The sequence below is a fragment of the Micropterus salmoides genome, unplaced genomic scaffold, assembly GCF_014851395.1.
Source record: "Micropterus salmoides isolate LMB-PRFRI ecotype aquatic unplaced genomic scaffold, ASM1485139v1 Ms_hic_scaffold_21, whole genome shotgun sequence".
Lineage (NCBI taxonomy): Eukaryota > Metazoa > Chordata > Actinopteri > Centrarchiformes > Centrarchidae > Micropterus > Micropterus salmoides.
This window is the reverse complement of record NW_024041262.1, coordinates 24,242,127-24,262,715: the sequence shown is the minus strand read 5'-3', so window position 1 is coordinate 24,262,715 and position 20,589 is coordinate 24,242,127. Positions and strand designations below refer to the sequence as shown.

Here is a 20,589-nt window from a genome sequence, read left to right as displayed (position 1 = left end):
ACAGACGCCTCAAAGGTCCACGACTGGCAGCGTATTTAAAAAGTACCTGAAAAAACAACAGCCTCAACATCAACAGTGAAGAGGCAACTCCGGGATGTTGTTTATAATTTAACTCTTTCTGAGTATTCTTTGTTTTTCCCTTACTATGTTTATACTCCCCTGGCAAGTTCTACGTTTTGTATCCACATTTTGTCTGTATGTTATATTGAAGCAATAAAGGTTTATAAAACAAACAAACTACAATGTGGAACAGTGGTTCTCAAACTTTTTTATATCAAGGCCACCTTAACTGACACAAATTAGACCACGGACCGCATTTGATAAGATTTTTGCTTTTAGATGTATTATTACATAAAGTGTAAACTAGCCACATATTCTGTCATTGTGTTACTAATGTAAAAACAAAGTTCCCTTTTTTGTTGGGGACCCCCTGGAATCCCCACAAGGACCCCTGGGGGAGATACAGTGCAACAAAGCAGCCACAAACATTAAATAACGTTGTAAAATATTGGCAATTTATGCAGGACCAAGGCTGGATTATCTACTGCGGCTCATAATGAAGCTGCTATTCACAGTCTGCTGTGTGCATTTATTTAGTGGGAACTTGGAGGGACAAGGTACATACACAATGCACATGCTGCGAAATGTTCATATCAGTCACATCTGTATAGTGAACATAACTCTTATTCTTATTTTTCTATTCCCACTATTTCTCAACTATATTTTTATTTTGATCTAATGTGTATTCATCTTATCTGTTATGTTGTATCTACAGCTGCCGTAATAAAGGTGATCTTATCTTATCTTATGTATATATCGTTTTTGTCAGAATATTACAGGTGAGTGCACAACTTTCCCTCCTTACTTTGCATTAACTGGCAGGCCTATTGTTTCACAGTGAAATGCTACCACTAACACTACTTTATTTACTTTAATAATAATGAAGTATCATTTATTTTAGGCCTATGGTAAGGTGTAATGTTTAAAATCTCAAAGATAAATTTCACTTTTCCTAGTAATATATTTTACATTAATGAAATGAGTTGCAATAATTCCAAAATGTTGTAATGTGATTGATGTTTTTTATATAGTTATCTATTTGTATTGTAACCACACTAATATAATGACATGGCTGAGATGATATTATATTATATTATGCAACTTAAATTTTTCTGGCGTTTGCTGTGACACCATAACATATTTAAAATGTGTTTTTCTGGTCGTAAAAGCTGCATTCCAGACCTGCTTTTCCACTCTGCAAATCATTGTTTTTCTCAGAGACTTTTGATTAAATACTGTATAAAAGCACCAATTATAAAACCCAAAATGTTCATAATAATCCAAGAAACAGTTTTGGTGAGAATAAAAAAAATCTCCATTGGTATTTTCCTCTTTTTATGTTTTATTTTTTCCCTCATCCTGTAGAGAGGTCAACGCCCCATTACACATCTCGTCACACCTGTTTGTGTACTGAAACATCCATCCCACTCATCCCTCTGCCATCCCTCAGTGCACGATTGTAAACATAATTTGAAGAAAAGTCCACCAACTCTTCCATCACCGGCTTTATATCACCAGGGAAAAGTTACCAAGTTCTTTGTTATTATCTTGTTGATTAGAAGAATGTTGCTGCTGAAATAATCAGGACTACAGAAACTCCATTACATGTTGAAAAGCTAAATGCACCTAAAGGCGTGCATGCATTGATCTTATGTGTACAACACATTAGTACAAGTTTGACTGAGGAGTTCGATACTTTATAAACTGTCTAAACATGAACAGAATGACATTTCAATGAAGATGAAGAGGAGAATGGAGATTAAAAAATGATGGAATCAAACACATATAAGGGTAATGATGGATGAAAGATGAAGGACAATGAGGAAAAATGTAAAACATTCTAATCTACAAGATAACAACAAAAGAGAGCTAAAAAAAACGAGCTTAAAAACACAAATATAAACACAAAGTTCGTGTGAAAGTATGAGAAATAAACATACATTTTTTTTTCACATATACACGGGAGATTTACAAAGAAGAAATATGAAACTAACGTTAACACAAGCTTACAGGATGATCAGCTAAGATGAGTTGTCAGTGTGGGCAAATGATTCAAACTACTGCCCTGCCAAATCACACACTGGTATGTTGCAAAGATGGAACTATTCCCCACGTGCATCAGACTTTATCATGTTATGAGTGAAGAAAATTTGAGGTTGGTCAAAACAGAGGGAAAAGAGGGATATCTGATGACAGAAAGATTACGCTCAGCAACGGCATGCTGGTGTCCGGTCTCTACAGAACTCAGGTTTTGTATTTTATATGTTCGGCGTTGATGGACAAGCCTCTGAGAGGGCGAAAGAGGCACCGAAGCACGTGAAACGGGAACCCACCCACTTCACGGGTTTGTCACTTAAACTCAACTTGAGGCTGCCTTGCTTGCGTAAGTTTCGTGTTTTGGTTCGTGAGAAGAATAGAAAAGAAGAGGAAAGTAGAAAAGAGCAAAAGGAGAGAAAAGGCTGCTGTTAGTTGAGAGTGACAGTGCAGATCTAGTGAAGATGTGAGAATCAAATAAAAAGATCCTAAACATGAGCAGATGTTGTGTGTGTGAACTGCAGAATCAGAAGAAGAATCCAGAGAAAGATGACAGAAAGGTATTTTTTAGTAGATATTTTTCTCTTTTTCCATTTTTTGTGTTTGTTACGGTTCATTATGGTATTTTGTTTGGAATAGTTCCATTCAAGGTTAGCAGATGGAGCCTGAGGCAGATGGTTTGAAGTGCATGGACATGGCCTGTAATCCCCAGAGGATTTCAGGGAGATGCAGAAAGGCTCAGATGATCCCGTACTGGGCCAGCTCATGCAGCTCCAGGTGATTGAAGGCCTCCCAGGGGCAAATGACAGTGATGTCTGCAAAAAAAAAAGACAGGGATTTCAGGTTGTTCATGGCCCCCCCAGATCATAGAAACTGACATGAAATGCTTTTTTTAAAAACCTAAAGCAAACTCACCTGTGCCTAAGCCCTCCATTCCAGGGATATCGTCACCAAAACTGCAAAGAAAAAACAAATTACACTCCATGACCTGCCATTATTTCTGAACCGCTATACAAAAAAATATGCATTGCTTGAGGCATACCCCTGGATTCCCTTCTTCGGAGGCTTGCTCTTGAACTGACGGGTCTGCCTCTGCTTGAACTTGGGTGGTCCCTTGCGTGGGGTGGCGGGGCCTCCGCTGACACGGGTGGCCGACTTGATCTCAGCTTTGGGCGCCTCAAGATTCATTTTGACCAGTTATGATACCTTTGTGCAGGCTGTGGACTTTAGAGACACCTCTCTGAAACGTGTAGTCGTCGTGATGATGATATCTTTTCATTTTGGGAAGGAGAAAGAAAAAGTCAGATAATTCATGCAAACCTAAAGATGGAAGGAGTAAGCCACTTTCACCTGTTTAGTCTCTCTTAAGATGCTCTGTTTAACCAGTAATTTCATGTAACAGATAACGTGCAGCCTCTGTCACCTCTGTCTGACATTACAGACCTTAATCTTCTTACTGATCTGACAAGCACCAGGCAGGATTTACACATTTCCCAGTGCTTGAAATGTATGAGACAGCGTGTTCTGTGAGGATGACCCAATTTTCCCATAATCCCTGGCTCAAGTTAATAAGTATGCCCCCCCCCACACACACCCCTTTGTGTTTCAAGCTGGCCGTCCACATGTAATCTCGTTAGAGCAAGGACAACACGGCCGATATGCTTAGCATGCACTGAGGGTCTAAATGATCAATCCGCTCAATCCCAGTGACAATGACAGTCCTGAACAAGTCTGAACCATTAATGTGGTTATAGTGGTTTAATAATAATATGAATAATAATAATGTGCATAATTTAGCCATGAAAGCCTTGCATACATTGTTCATGCCAAATATACTGCATATTTAGATATCAAAATATAACTATAAAACTGTTGACACATGTAGTTTTTAAGTGGCTTGTTTATCTAGTCATGTAGGACATCCAGCATTTTCAGTAAGCTTTTTAACTGTTGGTGAGAGATGGTGATGCGGCACTCACTTATTCAATCTTAAATTATCTTTAAAGCTCTAGAATAAAGTATTCTGTGTATCGAAAATAAGTTGCATCGTTGATCTGACAGTGTTTGTAGGGCTAGGTATCGAACATTAATACTTTCTTGGTGCCAGCCGAAAACGTGCGCACTGAAAACTGGTACGTACCAAAAGCTGGCATTGGATTATTTGATCAGACAGTTTTATCCTTGCATTGTTTTTGTACATTTGATTGTACTTGAGTGAGATTTATTATTATTTATATTCATAAATAATATTTTATTATTTTACTACATGTACACTAGTGTCAAAACATTTCAAACAAACCTGACCAAACCATAACTACAGAACATCTACAGCACGACTGATTGATCAATCTTTCATAACTGCACAAAGGAGACCTGACTGATCTAATCAAAAACCTGTGTCCTCTACTTACTACACAATGTATACAATTTTAAAAATTTAAATAACCTCCTGAAACCTTAAGTGTTAAAAAAATAATACCAAAAAGTATTTGTATAATACTGTGATCTATGGCACTAATTAATACATAGTAAGCCTTTTATTTTGAGCAGTATAGTTTGGAGCCTGATCGATTATTTTCACACTTATTTAAACTGACATTATGGTCAGCTAAAATAATTTAAAAAAAAAGTAATATCCATAATGCCCATTGACTTCCATGCAATTCCAGGAGAGCCACATCAATCGTCTTTCACTATAATAAATACCAAGTATCTCAATAACAGCATTGTTTGTGGTCGTGGTAGTGATGTAGCGGAGAGTCTACTCACCGGCTGCTTGGGTGAAGAACAGCCAGACGAGCGGTCTGTCTAGCAGATGAGTGTTCTTTGCTAGGCTTCCTGTGAGGGCCAGTCGAGGCTTTGGGCCCCTCTTATATGCTGAGCCCCGCAGAAGATTATGAACGCACCGCCTCCCTACTCTAATGTCAACAGTACAACAACATGCAAGGGGTTTGGGTCAAAGAGGGTGAGGGTGTGTAGATGTGAAAAAACTCAATTTGGAAGCGTCGTGTTGATGTAATATGTGGTTTGGATTTGCAGAATATGTAAATTTTCAAAGATTTAGTGTAATTTCTGGATGAACATTTGCGATTTGAAAACCATTACAATAGTGTTATTATTTTACATACTTTCTGTGTTTTGACACAGTATTTGTGATGAAACTCAGATAAGGCAAGGTGAGACAGGTGCTGCTGATCACCAACTAAATATATAGGTTCAATCAATCAATAACTGAAACAGAAACAATTGTGTGGGAGGAACACAAATGCATGAGGAACAGCCAAACTCAACTAACAAGGTCAAAGCCTCCGACATGGAAACAAGGCCAAGCGACTCAACTATACACGGAAACACAGGAAATGAGGTGCAGCACGACAGAGAGAGTCATTAAGGATTTATCTTCAACTCAAAGAAGAACAAAGAGTTCTGGGCCATTAATATTTATAGTCTTTGATTGCATTTTTGCTTCACAGCATTTTTTCCACATCTAAAACCTTTGCACAGTACATTATTTCTATATACAGTGTGTACAGTATCTCACAAAAGTGAGTTCACCCCTCATATAATTGTAAATATTTTATTAAATCTTTTCATGTGACAACACTGAAGAAATGACACTTTGCTACAATGTAAAGTAGTGAGTGTACAGCTTGTATAACAGTGTAAATTTGCTGTCCCCTCAAAATAACACATCACACAGCCATTAATGTCTAAACCACTGGCAACAAAAGTGAGTACACCCCTAAGAGAAAATGTCCAGTAATAACAATGTACATTGTAGCAAAGTGTCATTTCTTCAGTGTTGTCACATGAAAAGATGTAATCACATATAAATGTACTCACTTTTGTGAGATATTGTGTGTGTGTGTGTATATATATATATATATATATACAGGCCTATATTGTTCTAATATAGTTGTAATTTTCTGTTATGTTCCATGTGTGTAGCTTGAAGGGACTACACACTTTCATTTCATTGTACAACCCTGTGTTGTATAATAAATGACCTTGGTCTTGTGGTTAATGTAACTGACTTTAACTATAATAACAGTTAGGCAGACAAATAATATCGATTTATCCCAGTTTCTTTCTTTCTGTTTTTTTTTTTTTGTAGTACATGTGCAGTGGGAGGGGCTCATTGTTTGTCATCTCTCCTGGCCACTCCTGTTGACCACTAAGCACCCAGCAGGGAGGCACGAGGACACGTGAATGAGAAATTGCTGCATATGTATAGCACTTTTCTCTCTCACTCACTCATCTCATTCAGCAAGAAGGTCTCTGGTTCGAACCATGGTCGTCCCAGGCCTTTCTGTGTTTGCATGTTCTCCCCGGGTCTGCGTGGGTTTTCTCTGGGTGCTCCGGCTTCCTCCCACTGTCCAAAACATCTCTAATTTGCCCTCAGGTGAATGTGAATGGTTGTTTGTATATGTGATGGGTCCAGTTACCTTCTGCCCAACGTTAGCTGGGATTGGCTCCAGCCCTGAGCAGAGGATAAGCGGTTGACGATGAACGAGTGACAAGTAACCCAGTAACTGAATATTTATGTAGGTTGCCAATGAAAAGAAAAAATCAACCTCAGTAAGGCCAATTGTCATGAAGTAATAGTTATGGACATGTATATCAGCACAAACATTGTTAGTAACTGAGCTGACCAAATGTTTTTGTTTGACTTATGATCAGATGGTGGGAGGTTACTGCACTCAGTCGTGATGTAAAGTGAGAAATTGCAGCAGCGGCATCAGTAATCTGTCTGTTTCCATCACGTCAGTCACTGGGTAAAGTGTTCTGCACACGATCAGTTGAACACCTCATTTGTAATCCGCTGCATAACCCAGATCAAAGAATATGGAGACTGGAGCTGCCCACTGGCACCTGTGTAATCAGGACTTACAGTGCATCGCTATTACCAGTCTACTGCTGACTCAGTCAGGGAGATCAGGGTCATCCTCGCCTCAAAAAGTGGCCCCCGAGAGATTGCGAGATGCACAGGCACCAGGCTGTGTTCGCCTCAGCTGACCGAAAGACGTCATTCTGAACGTGCTCTGCTTCTTCTCTGACATCAGGCTGTTCCTCCTGCTCTGCAAGAAGCCTCCTTCATTCATCAAAAACTCATTTAGATCAATTTAAATAACAAAATGTAGGGGAGACCGGGGGTTGTAACATGGGGAGAGTTGTAACAACACCAATTGTAACAACACCAATTCCACCAAATAGAGATAAGATAGGAGTTAGGTGATCATTTCAATTTTTACCTGCTTCCTCCCTGATCAGGCCTGGTGGTTTTTTGACTAAGACTATTTTTTGTTTAGTATCTATACTATTGCAGGTAGAATTGTTTGACTTATATGAGATTGAAATATAGTTTCTCAGGCAACATGTGATGCATTTTTTCCTTTCTAATTTCAAACCACTATGGTAATACAGCTAGCTAAACATTGGCTGACAGGGGTGGGGTGGGTTGTAACACTTCTTTAAAAAGTGTTACAACCATCCACGATACATAAAACTTGGTACTTTCTTGATTTTAATATTTCCCAGATTGCCCTATGCAGTCTGGGTCCACCAAAGCCTCACTCCAGGGTTACCAGCATTAATTTGTCAGCACTGTGACCTACTACCCCCTCTATTGGGGCAGGTTGTAACAAGGGAACACAATGCATTTTTAACATCAACTCACGAGGTCTGTGATATTCTAGTAGAGGATTGAATTGGTGCCATTTGTAGTGAACAAACTTGGGTATTTTGCATAAAAATTTGAGAACTCTAGCTAAAAAAATTCAGTGAGTTATAGTTACTGAAGAAAAAAAGTGTTACAACCATACCTGGTCTCCCCTACATTTAGAGTCAATATTGAACTTGTTTACATAAATTTACGTATGTTTGTACTATCAGGTTGAAAACAATGAACTCCAAAGGAAACCAATTGTTGAATATGCTGAAACATCTTGTTTACTATATTTATTTTTAACTGTAGTAAAAAAGGCACTGCAACTCCTTCCTGAAAAGGAGCTCAAAGGGCATGTTGGATAAATCCACACGATGATGAAATGAACAAGTTAAGAGGATCAACCGAAATATATCATCCTCATGAGAACAGACACACAGTTTTACGTCTATCTGGCACTCCCTGGTGGCCTTTCCTTACGCTGAAGAGATGCCGAAGAAATCAGCTGACATCTGAGACAGAACATTTATTTAACAAACTCTTCAAAATAAATTTCAAATACACAATTTAAATACTCTCAAATATAATAAAGCAAATGCTCAGTTAACACATTAAATACACTTCAAACTTCAAATGTGCAAATGAGCTTCACGACTAAAGATACACAAATGACTGCATCAAGCAGTACAAAATGAAGAAAATAAAAGCGAATGGATTTTTTTTTACAGTGACCTGAAACCCCAGCAAACAGAATAAACCAACAATTCAGGCATTCCTGAATTCCAGTTTCAACCTACTTTGCCCTGATTTCTCTAACGTTTGGCAGTAATAATCATGTTGCTGCTGTACAAGGTAAGTTGCTGTGATCTGGGAACACCGCACATCACTAGAAATAAGTCTAACAAGTCAAGAAGTTAGTGAAAACACTGTCATACTGCCTGATGTAAACAATCTTAATTGTTTAGAGAGAAACTTTCTGACTTACTGTCCTAATCATCATTTACCTGTGTAATGAGGCATTTTTACAAACATTTCCTGTGTGCTCACTTTCAGTTTTACCTCCAAATAAAGTGTTTTTCATAACCTGGACAACCTGTACGATCCTCCTGTTCCTGTCGGACTTTGTTGAAGAGATGAGCGCGTAATAAAGTGGAACTGTTCTTTAACTGTTTCATCAGTTGGACTCCTTCTGTCCGCAGCTACCTTTACTTCTCACATGCCATACCTGTAAGCTTGTGGCTGTTCTCTGAAATGTTCTGCAGACGTGAGCTGTGTGACCCACAGGAGGAGAAGGTGTAAATGTGAAGGTAAAAATCAGTGCCTCCAGCGTGTTAAAAAAGGGTTTACACTCAGAAAGGTTTTTGTTAAGAAAGCTCATGACTGGCGATGCACAGATCTGATACTGATATCATCCTCATACTGGCTCAAATAGCTGAATTGGGTAACAAAGGGGCAGATCGACTCAATTACGCCCGTATTACGCAATGTGTCAGCAGTGTGCTGGTAGACATGGTATTTTTGGACTCTTCAGAAAGTTATATGCATAAGCAAAAAGTATAAAATGTACAATATAAGTCCTTTGGAAGAAGCTAGCTTGGTATTCTCGGTACGGACATCGTGGCAGAGGTTGTAAAGAGACGTTGTAGAGGAAGAGAAAAAGAGAGAAGGATGAACAAGAGACCGGACCAGAGTAAATATCAGACTGACTTGGACTCGTTGGCGTGAGCAAAAGGAGCTGAGAGGACGCAGGACAGATGCTGAGCTGGCCTTCTTTCTGTTGGACTAGTCAGTAATAACTTATTAGCTGCTCACTTTGTCTTGTGTTGTTGTGCTTGTTTGATGTTTGGCTGTTAGCAAAGTTGTGGATTTGCTAGTTTTTTGATTAATCATAGGAAACGCACATGTACAGTTGAATCCGCAGCAGCACCAAATCTTACATGATGTTGCTTTACACATCGAAGAGTGCCAGTCTCGTCCTCACAGTGAGGAAACAGCTTATTAATTTGCACTGGTATCAGATCTGTACTCAGTAGGGGCGTAAGGAGACACTTGGCTCACAAGATCGAGATGAGACGAGATTTTAACAGATTGTGATCAGGCAGAAATCTCACCACAAATCCACACACACGTCAACTTCAGCAGCTCTGATAAACTGCAGCTCACAGTCCCAAGCAGAGCAAGGTTGTGCCTCAGTTTTTACATGTTTATATCGCAACTATACCAGTTACGTTACCACTCGATCACAACTTTCTGGACTCACAACGTGAGAGCGGGTTCACTTGATTGTTATCATGGCGTACGGCGGTGTCGTGTCAATGGGGCGGAGTTGATTCACCGGGTGAGAAAATTGATGTGTGGTGTGAAAGCAGGAGGAAAATGTAAATTTAATGAGCCCTGTGAGACAGCTTTTAACATGAAATTGTCACGTTTCATCATGTTTGGGAGTGAAAAAGTCGGCTGGGTGCGTCCCTACTCAAAACATATTCCATGTCAACACTGTGGTCGAAGCCGCTGGCAGTTAATACATCAGTCACGTCTTTTTCAAAAGTCTAATCTCCATCTTCAGGTAGGTTTTAAGGTTCTCGTCGAGGACGTTCTCCTCAATAGCGGCGAGCGCCCGGTCGCCTCCGTCGTGGTAGTACGCCAGCAGCTGCTCTGCATGTTCGATCCACACGCAGTTATGACAGCCACTCATGCAGCAGTGGGTGGGAGCAGGCGGCGGACCCTGGTCAGGAGACCAGGTAGAGGTACTGCGGCTGGGGTCTGGGTCAGCGCACTCAGAGGAGTCAGTCCGTGGGGGAGCAGCAGGTGAATCTGGTCCTGCAGAGAGGCAGCGAATGGCGCCGCTGCGTTGACCTCCACTCCACAACTGCACAGGGCAACAACACAACCGATGTCTCAGGTTTAGCAGGGAGAGGGCGCACAGCTGAAAAACAGAAATATATATGTTATATAATCTATCATAATAAAAATGCTTCCCTGTTTATAATCTTCTGTTCTAACCTGGATAAGCAGCGTGTTCTCTGTGCATATGTCAAAAAAGCTTGCATCTAATGTTTTGTCTAAGACAGTGGGGATCTGAGATGAAGGACATCATTTAAATGTGTGAGGCACTGGGACAGAGGCAGATTGGATCTCAGGGACAGGACTGTTCACAAAGCTGTGATATCACTGGACTCTAAAGTAAAAATGCTGTGATTAAAAAAAAATGTATTTTATTTTCCCCACAGCTGTATATTATGGCTCTGTTACATTTAGGTTATTATCATTTGCACCTTTACTGATATAATATGTACCAATCAGTACCATATATCTATTTAGTTCTTTAAATAGATACCAGTATGTGCCTCACTTATAATTAAATATCACTTTAAAGGACTGACACTTGCATTGATGTTTAAATGTCGTAATTATCACTGTAATGTCATTGTCAATTTTATTTCTATAGCACATTTAAAAACAACAACAGTTGACAAAAGTGCTGAACAGGGTCGATGTCAAATACATAAATAGTACAAAAACTAATATAACCAAAGTGAATCACAGGGAAACAAAACAACAACACTTTAAAACATGAGAACATGAGACGTTTGTAGAGTCTGTGCAGCTTTAATATGCATGGGGAGGCTGTTCCATAGAAAGAAACTGTAAAACATGCCTAAACACAGGATCGACTTGGCAGTAAAGGGAAAAGTTAAGCGATTTCTTTAAAATAAAGTTTGACATTTGTGAAACCTTTATTCTTTTTTATGAAAATTCAAAAACAGGGTGATTTCACTGTTTATACACATAAACCAGGTCCAGATCAAAAACGCTTTGCTTAGAGCTGCCAAACCTAGACTAGATTATTTCATTATTACACTTTCAGATTTGTGAAACCTTTTATTGTATTTGTGAAAATAAAAATGTTGATATGTGTTGTTGTTGTTGTTGTTGTTTTCATTAGACCATATAAATCACTCTGTTTATATTTTCACAAATAGAATAAAGGTTTTTCACAAATCTGAAACTATATTTTAAAGAAACTTTAGCCTCTCTGGGACAATCTAGTCCCACAGATTTGACAGCTGTAGGCATAATTACGCGTTTTTGATCTGGACATGACTTTCCCTTAACTTCAGCGTCGTCTTGAACACGTTGGCAGATACAAACTGAGGTTAGAGATATCAAAGAGAGTGTAAACACCTAATGTTAGTGAAGGCTATCTCAAAAACTTCAGAAGCTCTTGTTTTTATGGCATCGAGCTTTGACCCAAAGTTGGCTAAGCTAAAATTCATTTACTGTTTTAGAAAGGAAAGTTACATCTTCCCGCTGTCATAATATATAATTAAACGGTGTGTTTTCTGCATTACCGACAGGTGTAACTAAAGGAAAGTCAACCTGTCAGGTCTGCTGGGGTTGGGAATAACTGATGCTAGTTTAGCTTCTCTAAACTTACAGTTAGCTTCGCCCTTCTGTTAAGTTAGCTTAGTTTACCAACCTTTCGTAAAGACATTGACGACCTCGCAGCATTTCCACCCAAACACAGCATCTTCGGGGAATATAAGAAGCTTGGTCATGTGCCTATATAATTCATTTTCTTTTAAATGTCACACAGTTCCTCGTCCTCGGTGTTTTAACCACGGGTTTACCTGCCTTTCAAGCTACTTCCGTACCTCAATCTTTCCGCAACTATGACCTCTGTGTGTAGTTGGAAACAAAAACGCTGATTGGCCCACAGAAAATAATCTGACCAATGAAATGACACCATTCTAAAATGTAAACCAATGGAAAGAGTCGTTTCTGGGCGGTTTACAAAATGCGAGTTGCAGTTTCAATATCTTTCCACCAGGTGTCGGCATTTCATCTGAATGTCTCATGTAAAGACGCGATTGAAGGGTAGTAACCTAAATACAGTATATATACAGTACATATATGCATATTACGTATAATTTAATAAAGAAAATATTATTTCACCGTGAGTTTTTGTCAGGATAAAAAAAACTCACTGAAACTGTTAAAATTTTATGTTTATTGTGTATTATTGGCACTTAACAGGCCGAGCTGGTTTCACTGAACTGTTGCAGTCTCTATTTAGCTGCGCTATGATGAGGGCCTTTTTGTTGTGTGATAATAATTTCCTTTAAAATCTTTTTTCTCTTTGTTGAAAGGCCTTTTTTATCCTCACACTTATCACTTCTTCCTCTGGATCACCGTTAAATCCATTAAAACAAAAGCAGCAGTAAAGAGAAGCTTCTCTATTTAATGTCACTTGTCATTTGTTATGTCTGGGCTTTTGATGCCGTGAATCGAGTCAAGATCAGAAGTACTGTAGAGGACCTAGGCGTGGACCTAGTCACATGATTTTGGACTCTAGTCACACTCACGTCATGAATCTGAAGACTTGACAAAATCCAAAAAGGCTTGCAACTTGACTTTGACTTGAACACCAATGACTCGTGACAACTACTCAGGCCTTATCAATTAGAATAACTTCATAACCTCTCCGAGCCCAAAGTGATATTATAAAAAAAGTGGTTGTGGTGAACAACATCAACATTCAGCTTAGAAATAACAAATGACTGAACAGTAACTGTGTCTCAGGAATAACACACCAAGACACAACCGTTGAGTTTGGTTTTAATATATTAAAGATTATTATTTAAAAACACATTTAAACAATACAGTCATCATTCCTGCCCTGCATTCAAATCTCCTTCTCTAAATGTTACTCTGTGTCATTCAATTTAATGAAGGACTTATTTAAACACAAAGTTTGGGACTTGTTGGACTTGACTCAGGACTTCATGGCAAAACTTGAGACTTACTTGTGATTTACAAAACAATAGCTATTTCCCACCTAAAGGAAACTGATTTGTTTCCCGCACGCCTGTATTGAAGCTGAATGACATAACGTAAGCAGAAACCATTATTAAAGGCTCCAAGAATGTTTTCTCCTCCAGGTACTTTCAGTGAACTCTATTTTGAGAAGGTACTGAAAGAGCATTACAGCCACAGTGAAGCAGATTTGCTGGGTGGAACGGCTCCTTTATGCTCGTGAGTGAAAGTAAACCCTCTTTTGATGTAGCCTTTCTTTGTGCGAACGTGTTTCTACATTTCCGTAACATACCCGGCTAATTTCTCAACCGTTTAACCCATTCACTGACATTCACTGAGATGTGTGTGTGTTTTGTATATGGAAGAGAAGCAGTGTGTGAGTCTTGGGTCCCCACAGACCTCACTATGTTTGCAAGCCACATCCATGGCAACGTGGTGTGGAAACACAGCAGCTGCTCCGTCTGGCATGAGATACCAGGTGTGTGGTGGGGCATGCTATCTCACCAGAGACCCACAATGTGACTTTATCCCAAGGAGAGGTTCTCCCACTGTCTTTTATTCAAACACATAAAGCCAACCAGACTTAAAAGGCTGCTAATATTATTCTGAAAGAATAGGTGGAAAGCAAACAACCTCTGAAGAGTAACAAATAGATTATAGGAGGCGGGTGTGTACACAGACAGATGAATGAACACATACATTAGTTTTAACAGCCACAGTGATTCAGTTTTAGTGTTGCGATAATGGGTTTTTATCATTATCACAATAGATTCCATTCCTCAGAGTTTTTTTGTTATCATGAGGCGTGCCTGATGGTTCATATTTCACCATAAATGGAGTGACATCATGAGGTGGATGTAACAAAAATGTATGGGTGGATCAAACCTGAGCTATCTATCCACAATACCTCAGACAGATTTGTGTAAAACCATTTAAATTAACTGAAAAAAATGAACGATTATTCTCTGTAGGTTGAGCCTAGGTGACCTCTTTCACATTGCAAATAGTCATATGATCCATTTTTATGTATATGTATGTAAATATTGATATGTGGAGTTTTTAAGAAATATTTTCCATGCAGAACTTGAGTATTTTCACACACTTATACATATTGTAAGTAAAGGATCTGAATAGTCCTCTACCACTGACTGCGTGTAGTCTGTGCGCCCCCTCACCCCCTCTTTGCTTTACGAACTACTTTTGTTTAACTCCTGGACTCCTGTGGGATCATGATCATGACATTTGATCCCATGGACACTTAACAATGGAGCCAAGATCCCTAACATTGTCGTTTGACAAATAACATCTCTTAGACTACAACAAATACAGAAGAGTCTGTCCTAAGGCATCTATTAGTTTCTGACTCTGAGAAAATTCTCCCAAACTACTGTATCTCTGAACTCTCTTCAACCAAATCACACACATTTAGGCTCTCCTTTCGATAACTAATGTAATAACTAATTAAACTAAGTAATAGTTTTCACATCCATTCACTGAGCCTCCCCTGAAACAGTGTGTAGGCCCCCTGGGGAGACCTACCTCCCACAAATCCTCTTGGGTATATACACACTGAGGTACATTACCACACTAACACAACAACAATCAACAATGTGGCATAAATTATTTTTCATATTGTATCAAAAAGACGCTGCATTCATTTCTGACGAGATTTAATGTAGGTCACAGCACAGAGAATCTCTTAAGTATGTCGGGTATGTGAGGAGGCTGTGGGGTCCGTTTTCTCACAACACTGCCACAAACAGTCCCCCTCACAGCCGCTCCGCTGGATTAGGTTTCTCTCAACACCTTTTCCTTTGGAAATCCTGGAGCCCTGCTTTACCTCTGGCAGACGTTTCCTGAGGGGCCCCTTTGCTTGCAGACTGGGGGAAAGATAGACCAAGGCAGGCACATGAAAGATACTTAAAGAAAAGAAACTCAAGTGGGGGCAGACTGTTCTTGATACAGTTTGATGCTTTGGAAACATTTCACAGGACCCAGCGGTTCATAAAATATGGTCTGGGGACTCCCATGGGTTCCAAGGGAATTCCTGGAGGTCTTGGAAAGATAAGTTCAACAAATCAACATAATTCTACGATTATCATTATTAATATTGTTTGCATAAAGATGCTAATAACAGTTGTGTAGCAGTTGCATTAAGTCATAAATAAAGTTAAATTCCCTTTTTTACTGCTCTAAAATCGGACACTTTTGCTTTAGGTGGGATTGTTTTTTAAAACACAGCTCGGTTCACTGTTAAATGTCACAACATTAACTGCAAGAGAGTCATTTTTTGCCAAGCTGGAAAGGTTTGGCTCCAGGAAATCCATCACTTTAGTCCAGACTGAAATCTCAACAGAGACTGGATGGATAAATTAGAAGGCAGCCCAGCCACTCAAATATATCAGAAAAACAAAGTTAAAAAGCCTTTTTATAGGGCTAAGTTTCGACCACTGCAGGTCGTCTTCAGGGCTTTTTCTTACATTTATTTGCCTCACAGGTTGTCGTCGTTTCCCCAGAGAAGGTTAAAGTCAAGGGCAGCTGGACTTGATTGAAGATAAGACATTTTGTCCCTCATCCGAGAGGCTTCTTCAGTTCTGACTGGTTGTCCTTGACCTTTACCGTCTTTAGATAACCATGACCTGGATGACCTTTTCCCAGAGTCCCTGACACATTTTTTTTTAAATCTACAGAGCAGCCAGTCATATTTTTGCCATGAAATTTGATGGAGCTCTTTATGGTGCCTAGACAACAAAACCTACTGACGTTGGTGACATCTCATCCAGCCACGAGGGTGACATTTGTGGTTCAGAATGAAATTCTCCAGCGTCACCATCAGGTCAAAGTTTTAATTTATCCAGTACTTTGGTTTCTGACCAAATACCTGCAAAACATTCACACATACCCACCAGCCTCAGCTCTTTGTTGTGTTTACTGCCAAGTAGCAAATATTAACATGCTAATACGCTAAACTAAGATGGTGAACATGGTAAAAATGGAACTGCTAACCATCACCGTGTCAGTATTGTCATTGTCAACATGTTGATGTTAACATTTTGTTCTCTCACAGAGCTGCTAGCATGGCAAGAAAAAACGTCAGAGGAAAAACAAACCTTCATAGAAGAAGAATAATGCAGAAATGCTCATAAACTACACACAGCTCTGGCTGCAGGTGTTCTGCTTGAGAGGGATTAGCTTCATCGCTATTAATCCTGGTGAAACCCCACGTGCACAAAAAGGTCTGGCAGTATTTCAACAACTTGTTGGATATTCTACAACACTGCACTGTCCCACTACGTGTGGGAACGTTTAACCAAGAATGCAACCAAAACAAAGATAAGAAAAAAGGGAATTTTAGAAATGCATCACTGTAAAATAACGGTGGCATGTAGTGAATGACCTCAAACCTGAGGGAAAGGTTAGCACTAGATGTTTGGGTTATCTGGGCTCATGTCATGCACCTCTGATACAGTAGTGGTCCCTGTGAAGAATAATTTTCTAGCTGCAGCTGTGTCAATAGTCTGGGCAAACAGCTTCCCTCAAGTCCTTCAAAACAGGAAAAAGTGGCAGCAAGGTTTTTCTGTTTCACTGCCCCCACTGTATGTGCTGAAATGCACTCACAATGATGTCTCTGATAAGAAAGCATCTTTTCCATTTGTGGATGAGCAAGGATAAACTCAAAATCTGACAAAAACGTAGCAGGGAGGTGTTTTGGTGCTCAGGTGTCCTTCCTCAAGGTCCTCCCGGCTGACTCACAGCACCAGCTTTGTCCTGAGCGCACAAAGACCACACTGTTCACATCCCCGGAGTTGGCGGCAGCCGTGCCGCTGCCCCAAAATGACAAGTCAATGACACACCTCAAATGGTTACCTGTCAGAATTGGCAGAAACATGTTTGTTTATGTGACAGGAAGCTGAAACAGGAGACAAGAAGGAGTTTACCAAAAAAAAAATAAATCTGAACTGAAATTAAAATCCATTTTGGTTTAGAAATCAATATATGTGGCTGGGTTGTGTTACCCAAAACAGGAAATTTTCTGCAGCGTGCACTTTCTCATTTGGTTTTCTGCCACCACAGTCAGTGGTTTTGCGCATAAAGGGAAGGTAAACCTGCAAAGAGCTGTCACAAAGACTTTGGTGGACTTTGAGGTGCAAATGTGCAACTAATACGCACAGTTTGACATGCAAATAGGCGACATTGTTGAACTTTCAGGAAAGGAGGAGAAGCAGGAGGCTATCATATCAGCTGTGTGGCCCCATCTTGTTTTATATTACCTTGCTTATTAACTGGAGTATAAACTTCTCCACCAAAGATATGCAGCATGGTCTGCAGTCAGCAGTGAGAGAGGAGTTGACGGTAAACATGAACTGTGTAAACATACTGAGCATGACTGGTCTCTTCATCACCAAACTCCCAGTATCTTTAGTCAAATCACATACAAATGAAGTTCACTTTCTTAGCAGCTCTTGTGGTTTCACCTGGAACAGTTCCCTGCTCGCTTGTGCTTAATTAGTCTCTTCCTCTGATGACTCTCCCTTGTTTACCTCGTTACTGTCACGTCCTGTGAGGGAATGTCTCAAAAGACACAGGCAAGTTAATGTAATGGAGGAGCAAAGTAATCAGAATGTTTATTGTCTTGTTGGTCAAAGCAGAGCCTGCAACACATCTACCTCACACACAGTTAATTTAACCCCTTAATGCCAACTGTAGCAAATTCGCATCACACTGCTTCCATTCAGGCTGCAGCCGAGATAGCGAATTCCCCCAATGCCAGTTTGTACATACACTCACCTAAAGGATTATTAGGAACACCATACTAATACTGTGTTTGACCCCCTTTCGCCTTCAGAACTGCCTTAATTCTACGTGGCATTGATTCAACAAAGTGCTGAAAGCATTCTTTAGAAATGTTGGCCCATATTGATGGATAGCATCTTGCAGTTGATGGAGATTTGTGGGATGCACATCCAGGGCACGAAGCTCCTGTTCCACCACATCCCAAAGATGCTCTATTGGGTTGAGATCTGGTGACTGTGGGGGCCATTTTAGTACAGTGAACTCATTGTCATGTTCAAGAAACCAATTTGAAATGATTCGAGCATTATCCTGCTGGAAGTAGCCATCAGAGGATGGGTACATGGTGGCCATAAAGGGATGGACATGGTCAGAAACAATGCTCAGGTGGGCCGTGGCATTTAAACCATGCCCAATTGGCACTAAGGGGCCTAAAGTGTGCCAAGAAAACATCCCCCACACCATTACACCACCACCACCAGCCTGCACAGTGGTAACAAGGCATGATGGATCCATGTTCTCATTCTGTTTACGCCAAATTCTGACTCTACCATCTGAATGTCTCAACAGAAATCGAGACCCATCAGACCAGGCAACTTTTTCCAGTCTTCAACTGTCCAATTTTGGTGAGCTCTTGCAAATTGTAGCCTCTTTTTCCTATTTGTAGTGGAGATGAGTGGTACCCGGTGGGGTCTTCTGCTGTTGTAGCCCATCCGCCTCAAGGTCGTGCGTGTTGTGGCTTCACAAATGCTTTGCTGCATACCTCGGTTGTAACGAGCGGTTATTTCAGTCAAAGTTGCTCTTCTATCAGCTTGAATCAGTCGGCCCATTCTCCTCTGACCTCTAGCATCAACAAGGCATTTTCGCCCACAGGACTGCCGCATTCTGGATGTTTTTCCCTTTTCACACCATTCTTTGTAAACCCTAGAAATGGTTGTGCGTGAAAATCCCAGTAACTGAGCAGATTGTGAAATACTCTGACCGGCCCTTCTGGCACCAACAACCATGCCACGCTCAAAATTGCTTAAATCACCTTTCTTTCCCATTCTGACATTCAGTTTGGAGTTCAGGAGATTGTCTTGACCAGGACCACACCCCTAAATGTATTGAAGCAACTGCCATGTGATTGGTTGATTAGATAATTGCATTAATGAGAAATTGAACAGGTGTTCCTAATAATCCTTTAGGTGAGTGTATTTGATATGTACCTAGAAGCACTGGTTTATCAAAAACACAAATAATAAATTGGAAGTGGAATAACCTGAATTTGCACCATATTAAACTATTACAGTGTATAAAGGTTTATCACAGTGTAGATACTTTATCACTGTCTGCATTTCTGTCTCTTTAGCTGTGGTGTAACTCCTCCATACATGGCTGTAAATCCAGTGTTAGAGAAAATCATGTTGCATTATTTTTTGGGTAAAGGTAACTTAATATTAGTCTATAACTCATCCATGTGCCTAATTTAGTTGGATATAATAATTTAGGCTCCGCTGACCCCTCTAATCTTCTAGTCAAACTGTGAATCAGCCTTGTGTTTGCCCTGTGTACAGCTCAGGTCAAGCTGCTGGTAAATCATTCTCTTGCTGCCGAGGTCACCTGAAGGTCTGTGAAGGTTGAGTAACTGCAAATGAAGGGGTCTGAATTTATAATGTGTTTCTGTCACGTGTGTAAAGGTGCACTGACCAATTAGTGTCCCTGGATATCAACACTTCAGTCACTACTCAGTAGCTCTGCACAGTACCAGCGGGATGTAAAGCTGTTAATGAACAACAGACTCAATTTGCTTTCTGAAATCACAAAAGTGTTTTAACATGTTTTTAATGTGCACGATAAGGTGGACAAAGAGAACCAGAAAGGTTGAGGGCTGTAAATGTGTACCTTGACTCCTGATGTGAACTCGAGGCAAACAGGGTTTGGATGTAGGCGGAGGCGGCGGCGGGGGTGGGGTGGGGTGGGGGGCTAACTGGGTGTTATTTGGACTCGGGCTGTGAAGTGCCAGAGCTCTGAGCTCAAGTTTGGCTGCCAACTATGCTGGAGTGAGTTTATCAGTCAGTGCCACACTGGGGTAAACAGATGGCAAAACAAAATGTAGTCATGGAAAATAACACGGTACATTTAGTGCTTTACTCCAGTACAGATCTTGAGGATTAACTTGATTAAATGGGTACATGTAATGTGGAGGAGGTCGCTCGGAGTGACAAACCAGAGCGACAAGA

The 20,589-nt window shown here is 40.2% G+C and overlaps 2 protein-coding genes across 2 annotated transcripts; both read right to left on the bottom strand.

The window, feature by feature from the left end:
* Positions 1–1,424: 1,424 nt before the first annotated feature.
* On the bottom strand, positions 1,425–4,927 carry pde6gb (phosphodiesterase 6G, cGMP-specific, rod, gamma, paralog b). Its single transcript, XM_038736086.1, has 4 exons — positions 4,864–4,927; positions 3,137–3,365; positions 3,010–3,050; positions 1,425–2,909 (listed from the first exon to the last, which is right to left on the bottom strand). Exons 2-4 carry the CDS (start codon positions 3,280–3,282, stop codon positions 2,833–2,835), a joined length of 264 nt encoding a protein of 87 aa, XP_038592014.1. The 5' UTR covers positions 3,283–3,365; positions 4,864–4,927; the 3' UTR covers positions 1,425–2,832.
* A 3,110-nt stretch (positions 4,928–8,037) lies between these two features.
* oxld1 (oxidoreductase-like domain containing 1) lies at positions 8,038–12,421 on the bottom strand. Its single transcript, XM_038736150.1, has 2 exons — positions 12,240–12,421; positions 8,038–10,685 (listed from the first exon to the last, which is right to left on the bottom strand). The coding sequence occupies exons 1-2, from the start codon at positions 12,288–12,290 to the stop codon at positions 10,290–10,292; spliced, it is 447 nt and encodes a 148-aa protein (XP_038592078.1). The 5' UTR covers positions 12,291–12,421; the 3' UTR covers positions 8,038–10,289.
* Between the last annotated feature and the right edge of the window lie 8,168 nt (positions 12,422–20,589).